Raw genomic sequence first — 26142 nt, forward strand, 5'->3', positions numbered from 1 at the left:
GCGAGAAACGCCCAGATTAGTTGTGTCGATGTAGATAACATTTTTTTAAAGTGTTTACAGCAGTAAAATAGGCGTGGCGAGCATAAGATTGTTGAAGACATTGTTCACACATAAGTGAGGGCCAAGTTTTCTTAAAGCTTTCAATAAGAAGATTGGCTTTATTGGGTCGCTCACATTAGGAAGTTTGGCCTTATTGGGTCGCTCACATTAGGAAGTTTGGCCTTATTGGGTCGCTCACATTAGGAAGTTTGGCCTTATTGGGTCGCTCACATAAGGAAGTTTGGCCTTATTGGGTCGCTTACATTAGGAAGTTTGGCTTTATTGGGTCGCTCACATTAGGAAGTTTGGCCTTATTGGGTCGCTCACATAAGGAAGTTTGGCCTTATTGGGTCGCTTACATTAGGAAGTTTGGCTTTATTGGGTCGCTCACATAAGGAAGTTTGGCTTTATTGGGTCGCTTACATTAGGAAGTTTGGCTTTATTGGGTCGCTCACATAAGGAAGTTTGGCCTTATTGGGTCGCTCACATTAGGAAGTTTGGCCTTATTGAGTCGCTCACATAAGGCAGTTTGGCCTTATTGGGTGGCTCACATTAAGAAGATCGGCCTTGTGTGTTATTGAGAGCACGTTTTATTATATTTTAACGTTGCTATTGGCCAACCAAATAGATATGTATGTGTGTCTTGCTGTCGCATCACAATCCTGAACATGACAGACGCGCAATGAAAGTAAAAACAAAAGAAACCCCAGTCGGGCGCATCTAGTGTGTAGCCTAGACCTTGAGAAGGACGAGAGTTGCAACGAATTAACTTTGCTTTTAAAGTATTAAGCTGGTACATTGTTATTGGCGTGCCGATGTCGAGCTTTTAATGCTGGTCCTCTAACGATGCTCTTATCAACATATCGCAAACTATTTACAGCCAACATACAGAGCACAGGTTTAGAACCACCAACGGGATGGTAGAGCAACAACCACCAACGGGATGGTAGAGGAATAACCACCAACGGGATGGTAGAGGAACAACTACCAACGGGATGGTAGAGGAACAACCACCAAGAGATGGTAGTTGAAAAATTACCAAGGGATGGTATCTGACAAATACATGGATCAGTGCAGGACTAACAAACCCATCACCCATCTCAACTCTGAAGCTTTCAGTTAGCTGAGAATAACAAGTCATTTACTAACAACATGGATTACAGTGGTTCTTATAATCCTCTTAGGATGCACAACAATGCCACAAATTGATGATCTAATTTAAAAACCCAAACATCTCCCACAGTAAACACGTGACACCCAGTAGCGTCTTTAAGGCATTCACCGCCCCTCCCTTTAAACAAAAGAATAATCTTTACTTAACTGGCAAATCTAGTTCATTACATTTGATTTCACTTCCGTAGAATATCTTTTAGCAGGTATTTAGCAATTGTCACGCCAATCACGACTCGACAATTGCTTGTCCTTAATCGATCACTTATCCACTACCCACAATCAACTAACCATCCACAATCCCACATTATTCAGAGCAGTTTTCTCTCATTTTGTTTAAATCAGTTTTGTCCCATATTGATTAGATCAGTTTTGTCCCATCCATCTATATATATAATTCTCTTCTGGGAGACGCTAGAAAACAAGCTGTAAACGCGCTCCCTACCATCCCCACCCCTACATGGTCTTAGTGAGCTGTGGTTCACGCTATGTTTACCTTCGTGGAGTCGGGTTTAGTGACGGCTATTAGGGGCAGATAATTTAGTTTGAAACGATTTTAAATGTTGGGGGGGGGGGGGGGGGGGAGGAAGGGGGGGGGGGGGTTATAGTCCTTAACGAGCTACTTATAGTGTTTTAAAGAAATATTTTCAGTGTCAGCGTTGGTACTGTCGAATTCACAAATTATGAAGTTTTGTCCCACATTGTTTAGATCAGTTTTGTCTCATATTGTTTAAAGCCTAGACATACCCTCACAATAACAAGACAATGTTGCATGAGCCGAGTATTATAAAAAAAAATCCCGAGATGGGACCCGCTCAAATCTGAAAGCTCTACTCCCAACCCTCACCCCGCCCCCACTCTATCGTCTGCCACAACAATGCGAGACGGGTATATAAACAAGCAACGTCTACATAAAAACCATGCTGAACAAATGCAGTTATTACAATAGTAAAGATTTCATCCAGCAACTGCATCAAGATATCAGTCCTCAGCAAGCGTAAATGAGTGCGATAGGAACAAGAAAGTTGGTGCTCAAATCGTGCACTATGGTACTCACACTCTCGCTCTTTACACTTCTCGCTACACTGCTGGGCACAGGTTACCAACGTGAGTTAACTGGATGTTGCTTTTTTTTACACTATTCGCTCACCAAGTGTTGGTTAAAGTAGTCATGTTGTAGTAGTGGTCAAATGTTGTAGTAATGGTCAAATATTGTTGTAGTGGTCAAATATTGTAGTAATGGTCAAATGTTGTAGTAGTGGTCAAATGTTTTAGTAGTGGTCAAATGTTGTAGTAGTGGTCAAATGTTTTAGTAGTGGTCAAATGTTGTACTAGTGGTCAAATGTTGTACTAGTGGTCAAATGTTGTAGTAGTGGTCAAATCGTGTAGTAGTGGTCAAATGTTGTACTATGTTGTACTAGTGGTCAAATGTTGTAGTAGTGGTCAAATATTATAGCAGTGGTCAAATGTTGTAGTAGTGGTCAAATGTTGCTGCAGAGGTCAGATATTATTGTAGTGGTCAAAATCTGTAGTAAATGGTCGAATGTAGGAGTACTTTTGTTAATGGCATTTTTATTCAAATATTGATCTATTGGTCCTAATCAAATGTGTGTCCGTGTGAGTTAGTGTGTGTTTACATTCTAGTGTACGGGAAAGTTTAGGGGAGATCACTCCCGCTTCATTCTATGTTGCCATCCAGTGGGCTTCTGGTGGGTAGTTTTGGTCACACACTTGGTTTTATCAGTCACTGTCTAGCTTGTTTTAGTGTTCATGTTGGTAATTAGTTTTACCATAGCCTATCCCGGTGCCCCATAATATATATATATATATATATATATATATATATATATATATATATATATATATATATATATATATATATATATATATATATATATATATATATATATATATATATATATATATATATATATATATATATATATATATATATATATATATATCAAGTGTATTTTCATAAATGTCTTTACGATAGAAATATTACCAGGTAAAGCTTGAAATGTGTAGTTTTGACAGATTAAGAACGAATTGTCTAAAATCAAAACACATTAGGCATTCCAGGTAAACAACATAGGCCTACTCTTTGTATCTTTTATTTTCAATAGTTCTTTTGCTTTAAAGAATAGTTTGTTGCTAAAAACATTCTTTTTTAACATAATATATAACAAACTTTATTTGCAGCACAAAACAGTTTTATAAAACCTGATTCAAGCGTGTCACCTTTTCGCAATCCGACCCCACCGTACTTTGGAAGTAACAGAGGTCAGGTTTTCTCTGCAAAGTCAAGCTTCAAAACAAAGTGGCGTAACATAAATAGCGTAAGTATACTACAAATACTGATATAAAAGCTAAAAAAAAAGAAAAGTTTTAATCAATCAAATAGGCCTACTTCTAGAAACTATTATTTTCAATTTTTAATTCCAGAATTCGGAATCAAAAAGAAAATTACTAAAGAGACAAGCAAACAATCTAATAAGTACGGAATCTAGCCTAACAAGCACATCAATAGCAACGGAGAATTTAACTCCGGCAGGATCATCAGAAATGACTACGACCACTTCTTCCGTACCAACTACAACAATATCGCCACCAGCAATGTTATCCCTAACTACATCAGGATCAGTTAACACAGTATCTACCGAACTAAAAGCCTCCAAACTTATAACAACGCCAATATCCGAATCTACAACCACAAACATGACAGATACGGAATGTGACGACACTACTTCGACAGGAACAAATACACCAACAGCAGATTATCCAACAACTTCTCCTACATCAAGATCTACAACAACAAACTCAGAAAACACAATCAATCTAACAAAAGATTTCAAAACGACAAACGTTCTAGCAATAGCCTTCGAATCACCAACAACTTCCTCACCAACAAATGCCTCACCAACTACTTCCTCTCCAGCCACAGCCTCGCAAACCACAGCCTCGCAAACCACCACCTCACCGACCACTTCCTCACCAACAACACCTTCACCAACCACAGCCTCTCAACCCACTTCCTCACCAACCACAGCCTCAGCAACCACAGCCTCGCCAACAACTTCCTCACCATTCACAGCCTCGCCAACTACAGCCTCGCCAACAACTTCCTCACCATTCACAGCCTCGCCAACCACAGCCTCGCCAACCACAGCCTCGCCAACCACAGCCTCGCCAACCACAGCCTCGCCAACCACAGCCTCGCCAACCACAGACTCGCCAACCACAGCCTCGCCAACCACAGCCTCGCCAACCACCACTTCACCAACCAAAGCCCCTCCAACCACAGCTACGCCAAACACAGCTACACCAACCACTTCCTCATCAACAACAACCTTGTCAACCATAGCCTCGCCAACCACAGCCTCGCTAACCACCGCTTCACCTACCACAGAATCACTAACCACTTCCTCAACAACAACACCCTCAGCAACCACTGCCTCTCCAATAACAGCCTCACCAATCACTTCTTCACCAACAACAGCCTCACCAACCACAGCCTCTCCAACTACAGATTCAACAACCACTTCATCACCAACCACAGTCTCTCCTACTACCGCCTCACCAACCACTGCCTCGCCAACCACAGCCTCACTAACCACTTCCTCACCAACCACAGCCTCACCAACAACACCCTCAGCAACCACAGCCTCTCCAACTACAGATTCAACAACCACTTCATCACCAACCACAGTCTCGGCAACTACCGCCTCACCAACAACAACCTCACCAACCACTTCTTCACCAGATTCAACAACCACTTCCTCACCAACAACAGCCTCGCCAACCACAGCCTCGCCAACCACAGCCTCGCCAACCACAGCCTTGCCAACCACAGCCTCACCAACCACTTCTTCATCAACAACAGCCTCACCAACAACAGCCTCATCAAGCACAGCCTCTCCAATTACAGCTTCAACAACAATTTCCTCAGCAACAACACCCTCACCAACCACATCCTCACCAACCACAGCTTCCGCAACCACAGCCTCACCAACCACTTCCTCACCAACAACACTCTCAGCAACCACAGCCTCTCCAACTACAGCTTTAACAACAATTTCCTCAGCAACAACACCCTCACCAACCACATCCTCACCAACCACAGCTTCCGCAACCACAGCCTCACCAACCACTTCCTCACCAACAACACTCTCAGCAACCACAGCCTCTCCAACTACAGCTTTAACAACAATTTCCTCAGCAACAACACCCTCACCAACCACATCCTCACCAACTACAGCCTCGCCAACAACAACCTCAGCAACCACAGCCTCTCCAGCTACAGCTTTAACAACAATTTCCTTAGCAACCACAGCCTCGCCAACAACAGCCTTGCCAACCACAGCCTCACCAACCACTTCTTCACCAACAACGGCCTCACCAACAACAGCCTCATCAACCACAGCCTCTTCAACAACAGCTTCAACAACCACTTCCTTACCAACCATAGCCTCACTAATAACTTCCTCACCAAGTACCGCCTCACCAACCACAGCCTCGCCAACCACTTTCTCACCGACCACAGCTTCACCAACCACTTCCTCACAAAAAACACCCTCACCAACAACACCCTCACAAACAACAGCCTCACCATCCACAGCCTCGCCAACCACAGCCTCACCAACCACTTCCTCACAAACAACACCCCCGCCAACCACAGCCTCTCTAACAGCTGCTTCAACAACCATTTCATCACCAACCACAGTCTCGCCAACCTCAGGCTCTCCAACCACTTCCTCGTCATTCACAGCCTCGCCAACCACATTCTCGCCAACCACCGCCTCATCAACAACAGCCTCACCAACAACAGCCTCATCAACCACAGCCTCTCCAACTACAGCTTCAACAACAATTTCCTCAGCAACAACACCCTCACCAACTACATCGTCACCAACCACAACTTCGCCAACAACAGCCTCACCAACCACAGCCTCGCCAACCACAGCCTCACCAACCACTTCCTCACCAACAACACCCTCAGCAACCACAGCCTCTCCAACTACAGCTTTAACAACAATTTCCTCAGCAACAACACCCTCACCAACCACATCGTCACCAACCCCAACTTCGCCAACTACAGCCTCGCCAACAACACCCTCAGCAACCACAGCCTCGCCAACTACCGCCTCACCAACCACTTCCTCACCACCCACAGCCTCATTAACCACAGCATCACCAACAACTTCCTCACCAACAACAGTCTCGCCAACCACAGCCTCACCAACCACTTCTTCACCAACAACGGCCTCACCAACTAGAGCCTCGCCAACCACTTCCTCACAGACCACAGCTTCACCAACCACTTCCTCACAGACCACAGCTTCACCAACCACTTCCTCACAAACAACACCCTCACCAACAACACCCTCACCAACCACAGCCTCTCCAACTACAGCCTCACCATCCACAACCTCGCCAACCACAGCTTCACCAACCACTTCTTCACCAACAACAGCCTCACAAACCACAGCCTCACCATCCACAGCCTCATCAGCAACAGCCTCGCCAACAACAGCCTCACCAACCACAGCCTCGGCAACCACGTCCTCACCGAACACAGCTTTACCAACCACTTCCTCACAAACAACACCCTCACCAACCACAGCCTCGCCAACCACAGCCTCTCTAACAACTGCTTCAACAACCACTTCATCACCAACCACAGTCTCGCCAACAACATTCACGCCAACCACATTCTTACCAACCACATCCTTACCAACCACAACTTCGCCAACAACAGCCTCACCAACAACAACCTCACTAACCACTTCCTCACCAACAACAGCCTCGCCAACTACAGCCTTGCCAACCATAGCTTCCCCAACCACAGCCTCACAAACCACAGCCTCACTTACCACTTCCTCGCCAACAACGGCCTTGCCAACCACAGCCTCACCAACCACTTCTTCACCAACAACGGCCTCACCAACAACAGCCTCATCATTCACAGCTTCTCCAATAACAGCTTCAACAACCACTTCCTCACCGACCACAGCTTCACCAACCACTTCCTCACAAACAACACCCTCACAAACAACACCCTCACCAACCACAGCCTCTTCAACTACAGCTTCAACAACCACTTCATCACCAACCATAGTCTCTCCAACCACCGCCTCACCAACCACAGCCTCGCCAACCACAGCTTCACCAACCACTTCTTCACCAACAAAAGCCTCACCAACCACAGCCTCTCCAACTACAGCTTCAACAACCACTTCATCACTTACCACAGATTCACCAACTACAGCCTCGCCAACAACAGCCTCACCAACCACAGCCTCGGCAACCACTTCCTCACCGACCAAAGCTTCACCAACCACTTCCTCAAAAACAACACCCTCACAAACCACATCCTCGCCAACCACAGCTTCTCTAACAACTGCTTCAAAAACCACTTCATCACCAACCACAGTCTCGCCAACCACAGCCTCACCAACCACTTCCTCACAAACAACACCCTCAGCAACCACAGCCTCTACAAATACAGCTTCACCAACCACTTCCTCACCAGCCCCAGCCTCACCAATCACTTCCTCACCAACCACAGCCTCGCCAACTACAGCCTCACCAACCACAGCCTCGCCAACCACATCCTCACCAACCACTGCCTCACCAGTCCCAGCCTCACCAATCACTTCCTCACCAACCACAGCCTCGCCAACTACAGCCTCACCAACCACTTCTTCACCAACAACAGCCTCACCAACAACAGCCTCACCAAGCACAGCCTCTCCAACTAGAGCTTCAACAACAATTTTCTCACCAACAACACCCTCACCAACCACAGACTCTCCAACTACCGCCTCACCAACTACAGCCTCGTCAACAACAGCCTCACCAACCACTTCATCACCTACCACAGCCTCTCCAACTAGAGCTTCAACAACAATTTCCTCACCAACAACAGCCTCATCAACCACAGACTCTCCAACCACCGCCTCACCAACTACAGCCTCGTCAACAACAGCCTCATTAACCACTTCATCACCTACCACAGCCTCTCCAACTACAGCTTCAACAACAAATTTATCACAAACCACAGTCTCTCCTACTACCGCTTCACCAACTACAGCCTCACCAACAACAGCCTCGTCAACCACTTCCTCACCGACCACATCTTCACCAACCACTTCCTCACAAACAACACCCTCACCAACCACAGTCTCGCCAACAACAGCCTCTCCAACAACTGCATCAACAACCACTTCATCACCAACCACAGCCTCGCCAACCACAGCCTCTCCAGCCACTTCCTCATCATTCACAGCCTCGCCATCCACATTCTCGCCGACCACCGCCTCATCCACAACAGCCTCGCCAACCACATCCTCACCAACCACAGCTTCGCCAACCACAGCCATACCAACCACTTCCTCACAAACAACACCCTCAGCAACCACAGCCTCTACAAATACAGCTTCAACAACCAATTCATCACCAATAACAGCCTCGCCAACCACATCCTCACCAACCACAGCCTCACCAACAACAACCTCACCAACAACAGCCTCACCAACAACACTCTCAATAACCACAGTCTCGCCAACCACCGCTTCATCCACAACAGCCGCGCCAACCACATCCTCACCAACCACAGCTTCAACAACCACTTCCTCACCAGCCCCAGCCTCACCAATCACTTCCTCACCAACCACAGCCTCGCCAACTACAGTCTCACCAACCACTTCTTCACCAACAACAGCCTCACCAACAACAGCCTCACCAAGCACAGCCTCAACAACTACAGCTTCAACAACCACTTCATCGCCAACCACAGCCTCACCAACAACTTCCTCACCATTCACAGCCTCGCCAACCACATCCTCGCCAACCACAGCCTCACCAACCACAGCCTCGCCAACCACAGCCTCGCCAACCACCACTTCACCAACCAAAGCCCCTCCAACCACAGCTACGCCAAACACAGCATCACCAACCACTTCCTCATCAACAACAGCCTTGTCAACCATAGCCTCGCCAACCACAGCCTCGCTAACCACCGCTTCACCTACCACAGAATCACTAACAACTTCCTCAACAACAACACCCTCAGCAACCACTGCCTCTCCAATAACAGCCTCACCAATCACTTCTTCACCAACCACTTTCTCACCAAACACAGCCTCTCCAACTACTGCTTCAACAACCACTTCATCACCAACAACAGCCTCACCAACCACAGCCTCTCCAACTACAGATTCAACAACCACTTCATCACCAACCACAGTCTCTCCTACTACCGCCTCACCAACCACTGCCTCGCCAACCACAGCCTCACCAACCACTTCTTCACCACCCACAGCCTCACTAACCACTTCCTCACCAACCACAGCCTCACCAACCACAGCCTCGCCAACCACAGCCTCGCCAACCACAGCCTCACCAACCACTACTTCACCAACAACACCCTCAGCAACCACAGCCTCTCCAACTACAGATTCAACAACCACTTCATCACCAACCACAGTCTCGGCAACTACCGCCTCACCAACAACAACCTCACCAACCACTTCTTCACCAACTACAGATTCAACAACCACTTCCTCACCAACAACAGCCTCGCCAACCACAGCCTCGCCAACCACAGCCTTGCCAACCACAGCCTCACCAACCACTTCTTCATCAACAACAGCCTCACCAACAACAGCCTCATCAACCACAGCCTCTCCAATTACAGCTTCAACAACAATTTCCTCAGCAACAACACCCTCACCAACCACATCCTCACCAACCACAGCTTCCGCAACCACAGCCTCACCAACCACTTCCTCACCAACAACACTCTCAGCAACCACAGCCTCTCCAACTACAGCTTTAACAACAATTTCCTCAGCAACAACACCCTCACCAACCACATCCTCACCAACTACAGCCTCGCCAACAACAACCTCAGCAACCACAGCCTCTCCAACTACAGCTTTAACAACAATTTCCTTAGCAGCCACAGCCTCACCAACCACAGCATCACTAACCACTTCCTCACCAACAACAGTCTCGCCAACCACAGCCTCGCCAACAACAGCCTTGCCAACCACAGCCTCACCAACCACTTCTTCACCAACAACGGCCTCACCAACAACAGCCTCATCAACCACAGCCTCTTCAACAACAGCTTCAACAACCACTTCCTTACCAACCACAGCCTCACTAATAACTTCCTCACCAAGTACCGCCTCACCAACCACAGCCTCGCCAACCACTTCCTCACCGACCACAGCTTCACCAAACACTTCCTCACAAACAACACCCTCACCAACAACACCCTCACCAACCACAGCCTCTCCAACTACAGCCTCACCATCCACAACCTCGCCAACCACAGCCTCACCAACCACTTCTTCACCAACAACAGCCTCACAAACCACAGCCTCACCATCCACAGCCTCATCAACAACAGCCTCGCCAACAACAGCCTCACCAACCACAGCCTCGGAAACCACGTCCTCACCGAAAACAGCTTTACCAACCACTTCCTCACAAACAACACCCTCACCAACAACACCCTCACCAACCACAGCCTCGCCAACCACAGCCTCTCTAACAACTGCTTCAACAACCACTTCATCACCAACCACAGTCTCGCCAACAACATTCTCGCCAACCACATTCTTACCAATCACATCCTTACCAACCACAACTTCGCCAACAACAGCCACACCAACCACAACCTCACCAACCACTTCCTCACCAACAACACCCTCAGCAACCACAGCCTCTCCAACTACAGATTCAACAACCACTTCATCACCAACTACAGTCTCACCAACAACAACCTCACTAACCACTTCCTCACCAACAACAGCCTCGCCAACTACAGCCTTGCCAACCATAGCTTCCCCAACCACAGCCTCACAAACCACAGCCTCACTTACCACTTCCTCGCCAACAACGGCCTTGCCAACCACAGCCTCACCAACCACTTCTTCACCAACAACGGCCTCACCAACAACAGCCTCATCATTCACAGCTTCTCCAACAACAGCTTCAACAACCACTTCCTCACCGACCACAGCTTCACCAACCACTTCCTCACAAACAACACCCTCACAAACAACACCCTCACCAACCACAGCCTCTTCAACTACAGCTTCAACAACCACTTCATCACCAACCATAGTCTCTCCAACCACCGCCTCACCAACCACAGCCTCGCCAACCACAGCTTCACCAACCACTTCTTCACCAACAAAAGCCTCACCAACCACAGCCTCTCCAACTACAGCTTCAACAACCACTTCATCACTTACCACAGATTCACCAACTACAGCCTCGCCAACAACAGCCTCACCAACCACAGCCTCGGCAACCACTTCCTCACCGACCACAGCTTCACCAACCACTTCCCCAAAAACAACACCCTCACAAACCACATCCTCGCCAACCACAGCTTCTCTAACAACTGCTTCAAAAACCACTTCATCACCAACCACAGTCTCGCCAACCACAGCCTCACCAACCACTTCCTCACAAACAACACCCTCAGCAACCACAGCCTCTACAAATACAGCTTCACCAACCACTTCCTCACCAGCCCCAGCCTCACCAATCACTTCCTCACCAACCACAGCCTCGCCAACTACAGCCTCACCAACCACTTCTTCACCAACAACAGCCTCACCAACCACAGCCTCGCCAACCACATCCTCACCAACCACTTCCTCACCAGCCTTAGCCTCACCAATCACTTCCTCACCAACCACAGCCTCGCCAACTACAGCCTCACCAACCACTTCTTCACCAACAACAGCCTCACCAACAACAGCCTCACCAAGCACAGCCTTTCCAACTAGAGCTTCAACAACAATTTTCTCACCAACCACAGACTCTCCAACTACCGCCTCACCAACTACAGCCTCGTCAACAACAGCCTCACCAACCACTTCTTCACCAACAACAGCCTCACCAACAACAGCCTCACCAAGCACAGCCTCTCCAACTAGAGCTTCAACAACAATTTTCTCACCAACAACACCCTCACCAACCACAGCCTCTCCAACTACTTCCTTACCGACCACAGCTTCACCAACAACTTTCTCACAAACAACACACTCACCAACCACAGTCTCGCCAACCACAGCCTCTCTAACAACTGCTTCAACAACCACTTCATCACCAACCACAGCCTCGCCAACCTCAGCCTCTCCAACCACTTCCTCATCATTTGCAGCCACGCCAACCAATCTCTCGCCAACCACCGGCTCATCCACAACTGCCTCGCCAACCAGATCCTCACTAACCACAGCTTCGCCAACCACGGCCTCACCCACCACTTCCTCACCAACAACAGCCTCACCAACCACAGCCTCGCCAACCACATCCTCACCAACCACTTCCTCACCAGCCCCAGCCTCACCAATCACTTCCTCACCAACCACAGCCTCGCCAACTACAGCCTCACCAACCACTTCTTCACCAACAACAGCCTCACCAACAACAGCCTCACCAAGCACAGCCTCTCCAACTAGAGCTTCAACAACAATTTTCTCACCAACAACACCCTCACCAACCACAGACTCTCCAACTACAGCTTCAACAACAAATTTATCACAAACCACAGTCTCTCCTACTACCGCTTCACCAACTACAGCCTCACCAACAACAGCCTCGTCAACCACTTCCTCACCGACCACAGCTTCACCAACCACTTCCTCACAAACAACACCCTCACCAACCACAGTCTCGCCAACAACAGCCTCTCCAACAACTGCATCAACAACCACTTCATCACCAACCACAGCCTCGCCAACCACAGCCTCTCCAGCCACTTCCTCATCATTCACAGCCTCGCCATCCACATTCTCGCCAACCACCGCCTCATCCACAACAGCCTCGCCAACCACATCCTCACCAACCACAGCTTCGCCAACCACAGCCATACCAACCACTTCCTCACAAACAACACCCTCAGCAACCACAGCCTCTACAAATACAGCTTCAACAACCAATTCATCACCAACCACAGTCTCGCCAACTACCGCCTCTTCAACCACTGCCTCGCCAACCACAGCCTCACCAACCACAGCCTCACCAACAACAACCTCACCAACAACAGCCTCACCAACAACACTCTCAATAACCACAGTCTCGCCAACCACCGCTTCATCCACAACAGCCGCGCCAACCACATCCTCACCAACCACAGCTTCAACAACCACTTCCTCACCAGCCCCAGCCTCACCAATCACTTCCTCACCAACCACTTCCTCACTAACCACAGCCTCGCCAACTACAGTCTCACCAACCACTTCTTCACCAACAACAGCCTCACCAACAACAGCCTCACCAACAACAGCCTCACCAAGCACAGCCTCTCCAACTAGAGCTTCAACAACAATTTTCTCACCAACAACACCCTCACCAACCACAGTCTCTCCAACTACTTCCTTACCGACCACAGCTTCACCAACAACTTTCTCACAAACAACACACTCACCAACCACAGTCTCGCCAACCACAGCCTCTCTAACAACTGCTTCAACAACCACTTCATCACCAACAACAGCCTCACCAACCACAGACTCGCCAACCTCAGCCTCTCCAACCACTTCCTCATCATTTGCAGCCACGCCAACCAATCTCTCGCCAACCACCGGCTCATCCACAACAGCCTCGCCAACCAGATCCTCACTAACCACAGCTTCGCCAACCACAGCCTCACCAACCACAGCCTCACCAACCATGACTTCGCCAACCACAGCATCACCAACCCCTTTCTTAGCAACTACAGCATCAATAACCACAGCCTCTCTAACTACAGCTTCAACAACCACTTCATCACCAACAACAGCCTCACAAACCACAGCCTCTCCAACTACAGCTTCAACAACCACTTCATCTCTTACCACAGACTCACCAACTACAGCCTCGCCAACAACAGCCTTACCAACCACAGCCTCGGCAACCACTTCCTCACCTACCACAGCTTCACCAACCACTTCCTCAAAAACAACACCCTCACAAACCACAGTCTCGCCAACCACAGCCTCTCTAACAAATTCCTCATCATTCACAGCCTCGCCAACCACATTCTCGCCAACCACCTCCTCATCCACAACAGCCTCGCCAACCACATCCTCCCCAACCACAGCCTCACCAACCACTTCCTCACCAATAACAAGCTCAGCAACCACAGCCTCTCCAACTACAGCTTCAACAACAATTTCCTCAGCAACAACACCCTCACCAACCACATCCTTACCAACCACAACTTCGCCAACAACTGCCTCACCAACAACAGCATCACCAACAACAGCCTCACCAAGCACAGCCTCGCCAACTAGAGCTTCACTAACAACACCCTCAGCAACCACAGCCTCTCCACTTACAGCTTCAACAACTACTTCATTACCAACCACAGCCTCACCAACCACTTCCTCACCACCTACAGCCTCACCAATCACTTCCTCACCAACCACAGCCTCACTTACCACTTCCTCACCGACAACCGCCTCGCCAACCACAGCCTTGCCAACCACAGCCTCACCAACCACTTCATCACCAACAACAGCATCACCAACAACAGCCTCACCAAGCACAGCCTCTCCAACTAGAGCTTCAACAACAATTTTCTCACCAACAACACCCTCACCAACCACAGCCTCTCCAACTACAGCTTCAACAACCACTTCATCACCAACCACAGCCTCTCTTACTACAGCTTCAACAACCACTTCATCACCAACCACAGTCTCTCCAACTACCGCCTCACCAACTACAGCCTCGTCAACAACATCCTCACCAACCACTTCATCACCTATCACAGCTTCTCCAACTAGAGCTTCAACAACACTTTCCTCACCAACAACACCCTCACCAACCACAGCCTCTCCTACTACAGCTTCAACAACCGCTTCATCACCAACCATAGTCTCTCCGACTACCGCCTCACCAACTACAGCCTCACCAACCACTTCCTTACGGACCACAGCTTCACCAACTACAGTCTCGCCAACCACAGCCTCTCTAACAACTGCTTCAACAACCACTTCATCATCAACCACAGCATCGCCAACCTCAGCCTCTCCAAGCATTTTCTCATCATTCACAGCCACGCCAACCACATTCTCGCCAACCACCGGCTCATCCACAACAGCCTTGCCAACCACATCCTCACCAACCACAGCTTCGCCAACCACGGCCTCACCCACCACTTCCTCACCAACAACACCCTCAGCAACCACAGCCTCTCCAACTAAAGCTTCAAAAACAATTTCCTCAGCAACAACACCCTCGCCAACCACATCCTCACCAACCATAACTTCGCCAACCACAGCATCACCAACCCCTTTCTTAGCAACTACAATGTCGATAACCACAGCCTCTCCAACTACAGCTTCAACAACCAGTTCCTCACCACCCACAGCCTCGCCAACCACTTCCTCACCGACCACAGCTTCACCAACCACTTCCTCACAAACAACAGCCTCACCAACAACAACCTCACCAACAACACTCTCAATAACCACAGTCTCGCCAACCACCGATTCATCCACAACAACCGCGCCAACCACATCCTCACCAACCACAGCTTCAACAACCACAGCTTCACCAACCACTTCTTTATCAACAACAGCCTCACCAACCACAGCCTCTCCAACTACTGCTTCAACAACCACTTCATCACCAACAACAGCCTCACCAACCACAGCCTCTCCAACTACAGATTCAACAACCACTTCATCACCAACCACAGTCACTCCAACTATCGCCTCACCAACCACGGCCTCGCCAACCACTTCTTCACCGACCACAGCTTCACTAACCACTTCCTCACAAACAACACCCTCACCAACAACAGCCTCGCCAAGCACAGCCTCGCCAACCACAGCCTCGCCAATCACAGCCTCTCCAGCCACTTCCTCATCATTCACAGCCTCACGAACCACTTCCTCACCAACAACACCCTCAGCCACCACAGCCTCTCCAACTACAGCTTCAACAACAATTTCCTCAGCAACAACAGCCTCACCAACAACAGACTCTCAAACTACAGCTTCAACAACCAATTCATCACCAACCACAGTCTCGCCAACCACAGCCTCTCTAACAACTGCATCAACAACCACTTCATCACCAACCACAGCCTCGCCAAACACATTTTCGCCAACCACCGGCTCATCCACAACAGCGTCGCCAACCACATCCTCACCAACCACTTCCTCACCAACAACACTCTCAGCAGCCACAGCCTCTCCAACTACAGCTTCAACAACAATTTCCTCACCAACAACAGACTCTTCAACTACAGCTTCAACAACCACTTCATTACCAACTACCGCCTCACCAACTACACCTTCGCCATTGACAGCCTCACCAACCACACCCTCACCAACTACAGCTTCGCCAACCACAGCATCACCAACAACAGACTTTCCAACTACAGCTTCAACAACCACTTCATCACCAACCACAGTCTCACCAACGACAGCCACTCCAACCACTTTCTCACAAACAACACCCTCACCAACTACAGCCTCACCAACCACAGCATCACCAAACACAGCTTCTCCAACTATATCTTCAACAACCGCTTCCTCGCCAATCACAGCCTCACCAACATTACCAGCCACTTCATTCCCAACAACAACCTCGCTATCTATTTCGACAACAATTAAATTATTGTCTTCTCCGGGAAACTGCGACAATTTTATCAAAACAAACTTTTTAGCTTACCTTGCGTGCCTGTTGTGAGTTCACGTCTTCTTTTTTATTTGAATATTTTATAGAAACCAGAAGGATTTTAGTTTACTTAGTTTTTTGATGAAATAGTTTCACCTTACAACTATTTACTTTGAGTTTGATGAGCTAGTCTTTTTTTAAATCTATTTCATTTGTATTTGAGTTTAGTGTTCAACAAAATTCTGTGAAAACTTCAACACCAGTGCCATTAAAGACAACCACAAGTACCATAGCGAGTGCAAATATTCCTACAATGACAACTTTGTGAGTTTTCTTAGATCTCTGTGTGTTCTTCTAATTTTGTGCGTCTCCTTATCTATGTGTCTATGAGTGTCTATGTTTGGTTTTGTGTACATGCGACCTTGTTTGTGGTACCACTGAACTGTCACCGTGTGTCTGTGTGCGTGTTCATAAATATGTGCGTGCATGTGTTTGTAGAAAGTGGTCATGTGGGTGTGCGTATAGCTATTTTTCTCTCGCTTGTTATTTATGTTATGCATGACATGCTTGCATTTATATTTTATTTTAGAATAACTACAACTACAGTACCAACAACGAAGATATCAACAACCACACCACCTACAACCACTCAACCAACAACAACAACCACAGTACCAACAACGAAGACATCAACAACCACACCACCTACAACCACTCAACCAACAACAACAACAACTACAGTACCAACAACGAAGATATCAACAACCACACTACCTACAACCACTCAACCAACAACAACAACCACAGTACCAACAACGAAGATATCAACAACCACACCACCTACAACCACTCAACCAACAACAACAACCACAGTACCAACAACGAAGACATCAACAACCACACCACCTACAACCACTCAACCAACAACAACAACAACTACAGTACCAACAACGAAGATATCAACAACCACACTACCTACAACCACTCAACCAACAACAACAACCACAGTACCAACAACGAAGATATCAACAACCACACCACCTACAACCACTCAACCAACAACAACAACTACAGTACCAACAACGAAGATATCAACAACCATGCCACCTACAACCACTCAACCAACAACAACAACCACAGTACCAACAACGAAGATATCAACAACCACACCACCTACAACCACTCAACCAACAACAACAACCACAGTACCAACAACGAAGATATCAACAACCACGCCACCTATAACCACTCAACCAACAACAACAACCACAGTACCAACAACGAAGATATCAACAACCATGCCACCTACAACCACTCAACCAACAACAACAACCACAGTACCAACAACGAAGATATCAACAACCATGCCACCTACAACCACTCAACCAACAACAACAACCACAGTACCAACAACGAAGATATCAACAACCATGCCACCTACAACCACTCAACCAACAACAACAACCACAGTACCAACAACGAAGATATCAACAACCATGCCACCTACAACAACTCAACCAACAACAACAACCACAGGACCAACAACGAAGATATCAACAACCACGCCACTTACAACCACTCAACCAACAACAACGATCAAGCTACTTTTGGCAGGTGGATCATGTGACCAATATATCAAAACAAATATTATATTTTATCTCTCGTGTAAAATGTAAGTTTACTCCAAATTTTTACTTTCTTGTAATTACATTGATATTTTTTTTTATATTTCATTTTTGTGTCTCCATAGGCACTCATTTATTTATTTTTTTCATTTATTTATGCTAATTACTTTTGATAAATTAATTTAGCTACTTAAAAACATTTTATTTAGACTAGTCAATTTTGAAAAAGTTGAAAAACAACTTTCATGTTGTTAGTTTTTGGAAAAATTACATTTTCATTTAGTCTCTTTAATAACTAATTTAGTTAAATTAATTTAAGTAATAAATTTTATTTAACCACTGTATGAAAAAAAACGTAAATGGTATCACGGGTATCTCAAATATCAGCTCGTTATGTTTGTGGGATAGAATCTAATGAAGCGATTTAAAACACTACCACGTAGATTTAAAGGCTTTACACAAAATATTTTTTCTGTTTATTTTTAGCATTTTTGGTTGAATCAGATGGCGGAAACATGTCCCACATACAGCGTTATGTGCACGATGTACCCAAGTTGTGTAGCGACCGCGAGACATTGTTGATGATGCACATCTAGAAATCAAATAGCATATATCTAACATTTTTACTAACAAAAAAAATCTAAATAAATTAATTATTTTGAGCTAGCATTAATCATTTAATCAATTTTTAAAATACTTGTATCTTACTTAACTTAACTTACAATATTAATAGTTATTATTTTTATTGCTATCGTTGTTTCTTGAAATACCTAAAACTAATAATTTAAGCCAATAAGCTTTAAGTAAAGCTGCATCATCAAGCTTAATTTTAAGCCTGAGCACTTATAAGATTGAAACCAGCACGATTTGAATTTTAACTTATCTTTCAACAGCAAATAAGTTATTATGGCATAATTAACTCAGTGGCTCTTAACCTGGGTTTGATCGAGGTGTTTGGTGAGTCAGCTCACGGGTTCGGTGAGTCAGTCTCACTGGTTCGGTGAGTCTCACGGGTTCGGTGAGTCAGTCTCACGGGTTCGGTGAGTCAGTCTCACGGGTTCGGTGAGTCAGTCTCACGGGTTCGTTGAGTCAGTCTCACGGGTTCGGTGAGTCAGTCTCACGGGTTCGGTGAGTCAGTCTCACGGGTTCGGCGGAGGTCGAGATATAGGCCTGACTCATGTGATGCACAATCGAATTCTGTCAGTGCTGACGATACCTCCAAAAAGGTTGAGAACCACTGTGTTTTCTTTTAATCCTACTTAGTCTCCTTTATTATTGTCTGAAACCTTCTTTTCATTTGAATTGATTTGCAGCTGAAATGGTAATTAATTTTGATCTTGGGTCTAGAAAATAAAAGCTATACAAGATTATGTATTTATACTATTACTGTAGTTTTCCAGTTAGCCTTTTAACATTTTATAAACTATTCCACATTTACAAATAAAATATTTAAATCCATTTGAGTTTGAGTGTTAAGGGATCATTTTTATAATATATATATATATATATATATATATATATATATATATATATATATATATATATATATATATATATATATATATATATGTGTGTGTGTGTGCGTGTGTGTGTGTGTGTGTGTGTGTTGCATATGTCTGTCTGTGTCTGTTTGCACGTGTGTCTGTGTGTGATTACAACGTTTGTGTTTTGGCCTCAGTTGTTTAAGCTGTTTGTGTTATAACACTAAATTTATTATATTGTAATGTAATGATGGCCATTGTTTCTATAGATCGTACCCTACACACAATCCAAAGTATGAAACAAAAAATACTGTTCAAATGGCTCTCAATTATAATATATCTCTGGGTTGCATTTTTATATCAACCAAATTTTCCACGTTTTTTTTCTTTGCTTCTAGTTCCATGAGCATATATCACTTAAAGCATAATTATTGGTTAGATTAATGAATGAAATGCACTTTTTTGCATCAATTAGATTGAGACCGCAGTCAGAAAAAAGATTATTAGAAATACTCGATGCTACTAATTCAAGCGTTGTACATTTTTCTTGCACACAGGGGAGGGAATATTTTTTTCGTTTATTTGAATATTAAACAAGTTACTTCCCTTACGTTCTGCTCAATTATAAATTTTTTTTAAAACTTATAATTACGTAATGATCAATATATTTTCAATTTTTTAAAGTAGGTTAAAACAAATATAATATGAGACATAAATGTACAATAGCAAATGGCAGTAGATATATTTAAAACATTAAGTGTAAATGCTTGAATGCATGTATTCTTTCGACTGATTTGATTTCGTTGGCCGTGTTGAAATTGTCTCTTGACCCGTACAACGTTTAGGGTGTTTTTAATCCGTGCGGTGCAAACGGTATTTCCTGTATTCTGTTCCAATTGTAACGGTATTTCTAGATCAGTGATCGACCAGTAATCCGAACAAGCATTTATCTTTTTACAATGACATTGAGACATCAAGTAATGAATTGATAAAAAATCTAACGAAACAACTTGTCAAACCCACATTACCTCCCTTAGCGCGCGTATGACCACAACAACATAAATAGTGAGATCTCAGTTTTCAATTTCAAGTTCACTGAATAGTAAACCATAAAAAATTATCCGGTACTCTATAATATCTTTCACATGTTTTAAGTGAAACAAATGAACTCTAATACATTTGCCCCGTAGATCGTCATGTTCAAAAGAGAATTCACTAAACTTTTCATATAGTACATTTTAAAAACAACTTTACTTCTTATACATAAACTAAACCACTTTACATCAAACATAAACTAAAACTCGAAATCATTACTTTCTCGTATATACGAAGTATACAGAAAGTCTTGTAATCGTGCAAAAAAATCTCGACGTTTTACACCTCACTGATACGGAAAAACATACTTTTGCAATCTTGTCCGTATGTCTGTGTGTATGTATGTGTGTGTCTGTGTCTGTGTGTGTGTCTGTAAACACGATAACTTGAGTACCGTTACAGCTAGGTTAATGAAATTGAATATATAAGTATTATATCAAAATCGTAGATCCGTATCAACTTTTGAGCGATTTCCGATAAGCGGAAATGGTACTTTTTCTACTTTGAATTTTTCTAAAGCATATAACTCGAGTACTATTTCTGAAAGATATATGAAATTTCACATGTAAGTAAAAGATCTAATTCTTTACCTTCTGACAAATTTTGAGTAATTTCCGTTGACCGGAAGTACTAATTTACGCTATTTCCGATTTCTCAAAAACTAATGTAAATTTATAAAGTACTAATAATATTCCGCACTATTATGCACATTTTATTTGGTGTTCACTGGTGTGAAATTCGTTTTTTTTTACGAGATTTTATTCTATTTTAAAAAGTTTAAGTATTTAAAATGGATTAAAATTTATGTCTATATCCCGAGTTCCCATCTTCTGTTTTTTTTATAAAAAAAATATTCGAGAAAGCTTAGGGGAGAACACTCCCGGTTTATTTTTAAATCGAGATCTAGAGGGAAGCCAAACCATGCTTGCTCCTTATTCAACGTACATTAAATAAAACGGGAGTGATATCCCCTAAATAATTTTTTTTGTATATTCATTTTTTTAAAACAATAGAATCGAATTGAAAGAGGTAAAGCGCACCACGTGAACGCAAACAACGTGAAAATTAGTGTTTTGCAAAGGAAAGAGGGATTATATTTTTAAATATCTAATTGGTTTTTTTATGTCACAAAGCATTGTCTTTGAGTATTGACTTGCGTGAAAAGTTTGAAAGATATTTGTCCAGTAGAAATGGTCGAAATTTCGCTCGCAAGTTTCCGTCCATGACGGACGATAAACAAATAAATTAAGATAAATTAACTCTTATGGTTTTTTTTTATAAACCGTTAATAGCGAAAAGTCAGAGGAAATTACTTAAAATTGGACAGAAACCAGTGAATAATAAAATAGAAATTAAGTTCCACTTCCTTCCAACAGGGATCACTCAATAATTCACAGTACGATTTTAAAGCTACAAATGAAATTTCGTTAACCTAAATGAAGCAGCACACAGGTTATCACAGTCATAGAATTAAAATACCATTTCCGCTTAGTGGAAATCGTTCAAAAGTTTATAGAGACCTGCACATACAATTTACTTCCCTTATGTAATGTTTCATATACCTAACATGAACGGTACTCAAATTATCAGCATTTGTGAAACTGGAAGTAGAGTGCATACCATTTCCGGCTACCGGAAATCACTCAAAAATTGATTTAAAAAACTACACATTTTATAATGTATATATATATATATATATATATATATATATATATATATATATATATATATATATATATATATATATATATATATATATATATATGACATTTCTTAAACATAGCTGAAACGTTGCTCAATTTAACACACACAGACATTGACAAATTGCAAAAACCAAGTTTTTTCGATCAGTATGTGTAAAAATTCGAAGTTTGTTAAAATCTCAATTTCGGTTTCTTGCACGAATACAATATTTCCTCTATACTTCTATACCATCCCCTGTACACATACATGTACGCGTATGCGGCATATATTTAAATTATAAACCTATGTAGGCCGACATATATATATATATATATATATATATATATATATATATATATATATATATATATATATATATATATATATATATATATATATATATATATATATATATATTTTTTTATTGGGGGGTGGGGTGACACCATGAATTGCTGCACCGGGTAAAACCCGACCTAGCGACGCCACTGCTTCCAACGGAATGTAGCGTGGTCTGTAAAGAAATGTAGCGAGGTTTGTAAAGAAATGTAGCGTGGTTTGTAAAGGAATGTAGCGTGGTTTGTAAAGAAATGTAGCGTGCTTTGTAAAAAAAATGTAGCGTGGTTTGTAAAGAAATGTAGCGTGGTTTGTTAAGAAATGTAGCGTGGTTTGTAAAGAAATGTAGCGTGGTTTGTAAAGAAATGTAGCGTGGTTTGTAAAGAAATGTAGCGTGGTTTGTAAAGAAATGTAGCGTGGTTTGTAAAGAAATGTAGCGTGGTTTGTAAAGAAATGTAGCGTGGTTTGTAAAGAAATGTAACGTGGTTTGTAAAGAAATGTAGCGTGGTTTGTAAAGAAATGTAGCGTGGTTTGTAAAGAAATGTAGCGTGGTTTGTAAAGAAATTAGCGTGGTTTGTAAAGAAATGTAGCTTGCTTTGTAAAGAAATGTACCGTGGTTTGTAAAGAAATGTAGCTTGGTTTGTAAAGAAATGTAGCTTGGTTTGTAAAGAAATGTAGAGTGGTTTGTAAAGAAATGTAGCGTGGTTTGTAAAGAATGTAGCTTGGTTTGCAAAGAAATGTAGCGTGGTTTGTAAAGAAATGTAGCTTGGTTTGTAAAGAAATGTAGCGTGGTTTGTAAAGAAATGTAGCGTTGTTTGTAAAGAAATGTAGCTTGGTTTGTAAAGAAATGTAGCGTGGTTTGTAAAGAAATGTAACGTGGTTTGTAAAGAAATGTAGCGTGGTTTGTAAAGAAATGTAACGTGGTTTGTAAAGAAATGTAGCGTGGTTTGTAAAGAAATGTAGCAAGGTTTGTAAAGAAACATACCGTGGTTTGAGGAGTCCAGCATACTACATCAGCCCTCGCCTCCAACCGCCTCCTCAGCGTACGACGATATTTGGCCGCGCGGTGCAGTAGCGCTCCTTGTCTTTCTCCACGGGTTAATCCTTACTTGAGACTTTTGGAAGACGAAATACGTTTTCGATTTACTATTGACTAGAAATTATAGGCATAAAAACTGTAGACAAAAGTATTGACAATTATTTTAATGATTGACTATAAAACTAAGGATTTATTTCACGTGGAAGTTGAAAGTTAACCATCGATTACATGTAAGTGATACATTTTGTGTGTAAATGTTACGACTCGATTTTATTAACATACATAGTTAAGCATTTAAAATTAGCTATTGTTTTTTTTTAAATTGCTGCAATTAGAAGAAACGGCTTCTTTAAGTGTGTTGTTTTCTTTAGAATTTAAAGATTCCTATCATCTTAACTCTCTAAGAATATCAAATAAGAAAAGCGAACAGCCGTATTGAATGGGCAAAACATCTTACTCTAGCGTACAGCCTGTTGTGGTAACGCTGTTGTTCTTACGATAACCACTGAGCTAGACAGACAAAAGATTTTTTTCTCCACTGATACCGGTATTTTGATTTGGTGATCCGTACGCCGTCTTTTCTTCAACCTCACACAGACTAGACCTATGTACTTAGGTCATACGACTAGACCTGTGTAGATCATGGAAATAGACCTATGTACTTAGGTCATACGACTAGACCTGTGTAGATCATGGAAATAGACCTATGTACTTAGATCATGGGACTAGACTTATGTACTCAGATTATGGGACTAGACTTATGTACTTAGATTATGGGACTAGGCCTATGCACTTAGATCATACGACTAGACCTTTGTAGATCATGGAAATAGACTTATGTACTTAGATCATACGACTAGACCTATGTAGATCATGGAAATAGACTTATGTACTTAGATCATGGAAATAGACTTATGTACTTAGATCATACGACTAGACCTATGTAGATCATGGAAATAGACTTATGTACTTAGATCATGGGAATAGACTTATGTACTTAGATCATGGGACTAGACCTATGTATTTAGATCATGGGACTAGACCTATGTACTTAGATCATGGGACTAGACCTATGTACTTAGATCATGGGACTAGACTTATGTACTTAGATCATGGGACTAGACTTATGTACTTAGATCATGGGACTAGACCTATGTATTTAGATCATGGGACTAGACCTATGTACTTAGATCATGGGACTAGACTTATGTACTTAGATCATGGGACTAGACTTATGTACTTAGATCATGGGACTAGACTATGTACTTAGATCATTGGACTAGACTTATGTACTTAGATCATGGGAATAGACTTATGTACTTAGATCATGGGACTAGACCTGGTACATCTGATGGGCCGTGTGAAGATTGTAATAACATGGTGCATCTGATGAGTTGTATCTAGATTCTAAAAAAAATGATAGCTCTAATGGGCCGACTGTTAATTATAAAAAAGAACAAAGTAGATCTGATAGACAAGTGATGATTGTAAACAATTGATCGGCTTCTCAATATATAAATACCTCCTTACACAAGACTCGCATTACACAATTACCACCTTACATAAACCCTAAACTCCCCTAAACTTTATCGAATATTCTTATATGACACTACGGGGGATGACAACTCGTGATATAGACAATATTTTAAATCCAGTTTTAATTACTTAATCTTTTTAAAATAGAATAGAATCTCGTAGAAAAAAGAATTGCACAACAAGTGAATGCCAAACAAAATGTGTATAATAGTGCGGAATATTATTAGTACTTTATAAATTCACATGCGTTTTTTAAGAAATCGGTAATAGCGTAAATTATTATTTTCTGTTAACGGAAATTACTCAAAATTTGATAGAAGGCAGAGAATTAGATCTTTTACTTACATGTGAAAGGTCATTTATCTATCTGAAATAGTACTTAAGTTATAGGCTTTTGAAAAATTGCCACTTCCGGTTATCGGAATTCGCTGAAAAGTTGATACAGAATTACAAATTTGATATAATACTTTTATATGAAATTTCATCAACCTAGCTGTAACGG

The 26142-nt window shown here is 43.5% G+C and overlaps 3 protein-coding genes across 3 annotated transcripts in view; all 3 read left to right on the forward strand.

The window, feature by feature from the left end:
* The window catches only part of LOC131927622 (mucin-19-like), a gene marked incomplete at its 3' end in the record, with an annotated part of 23203 nt that extends 6661 nt beyond the window's left edge, over positions 1–16542 (forward strand). The window contains exon 2 of the mRNA XM_059283340.1: positions 3655–16542. Coding sequence (XP_059139323.1) covers positions 3655–16542 — 12888 coding nt within the window. The remainder of the gene's footprint in view (positions 1–3654) is intronic.
* Positions 16543–17411: 869 nt separating this feature from the next.
* LOC131927628 (salivary glue protein Sgs-3-like) lies at positions 17412–18386 on the forward strand (the record flags this gene model as incomplete). The annotated part of the gene is made up of 1 exon (XM_059283354.1): positions 17412–18386. A coding segment is annotated over exon 1 (975 nt), but the record flags the coding sequence as incomplete, so codon positions are not given.
* Positions 18387–24151: 5765 nt separating this feature from the next.
* The window catches only part of LOC131927503 (zinc metalloproteinase dpy-31), a 49739-nt gene continuing 47748 nt past the window's right edge, over positions 24152–26142 (forward strand). The window contains exon 1 of the mRNA XM_059283188.1: positions 24152–24334. The gene's annotated coding sequence lies outside the window, so the exon portion shown is untranslated. The remainder of the gene's footprint in view (positions 24335–26142) is intronic.

The sequence above is a fragment of the Physella acuta genome, unplaced genomic scaffold (genome assembly GCF_028476545.2).
Source record: "Physella acuta isolate Inbredline_101_S28 unplaced genomic scaffold, ASM2847654v3 ptg000088l, whole genome shotgun sequence".
Taxonomy (NCBI): Eukaryota; Metazoa; Mollusca; class Gastropoda; family Physidae; genus Physella; species Physella acuta.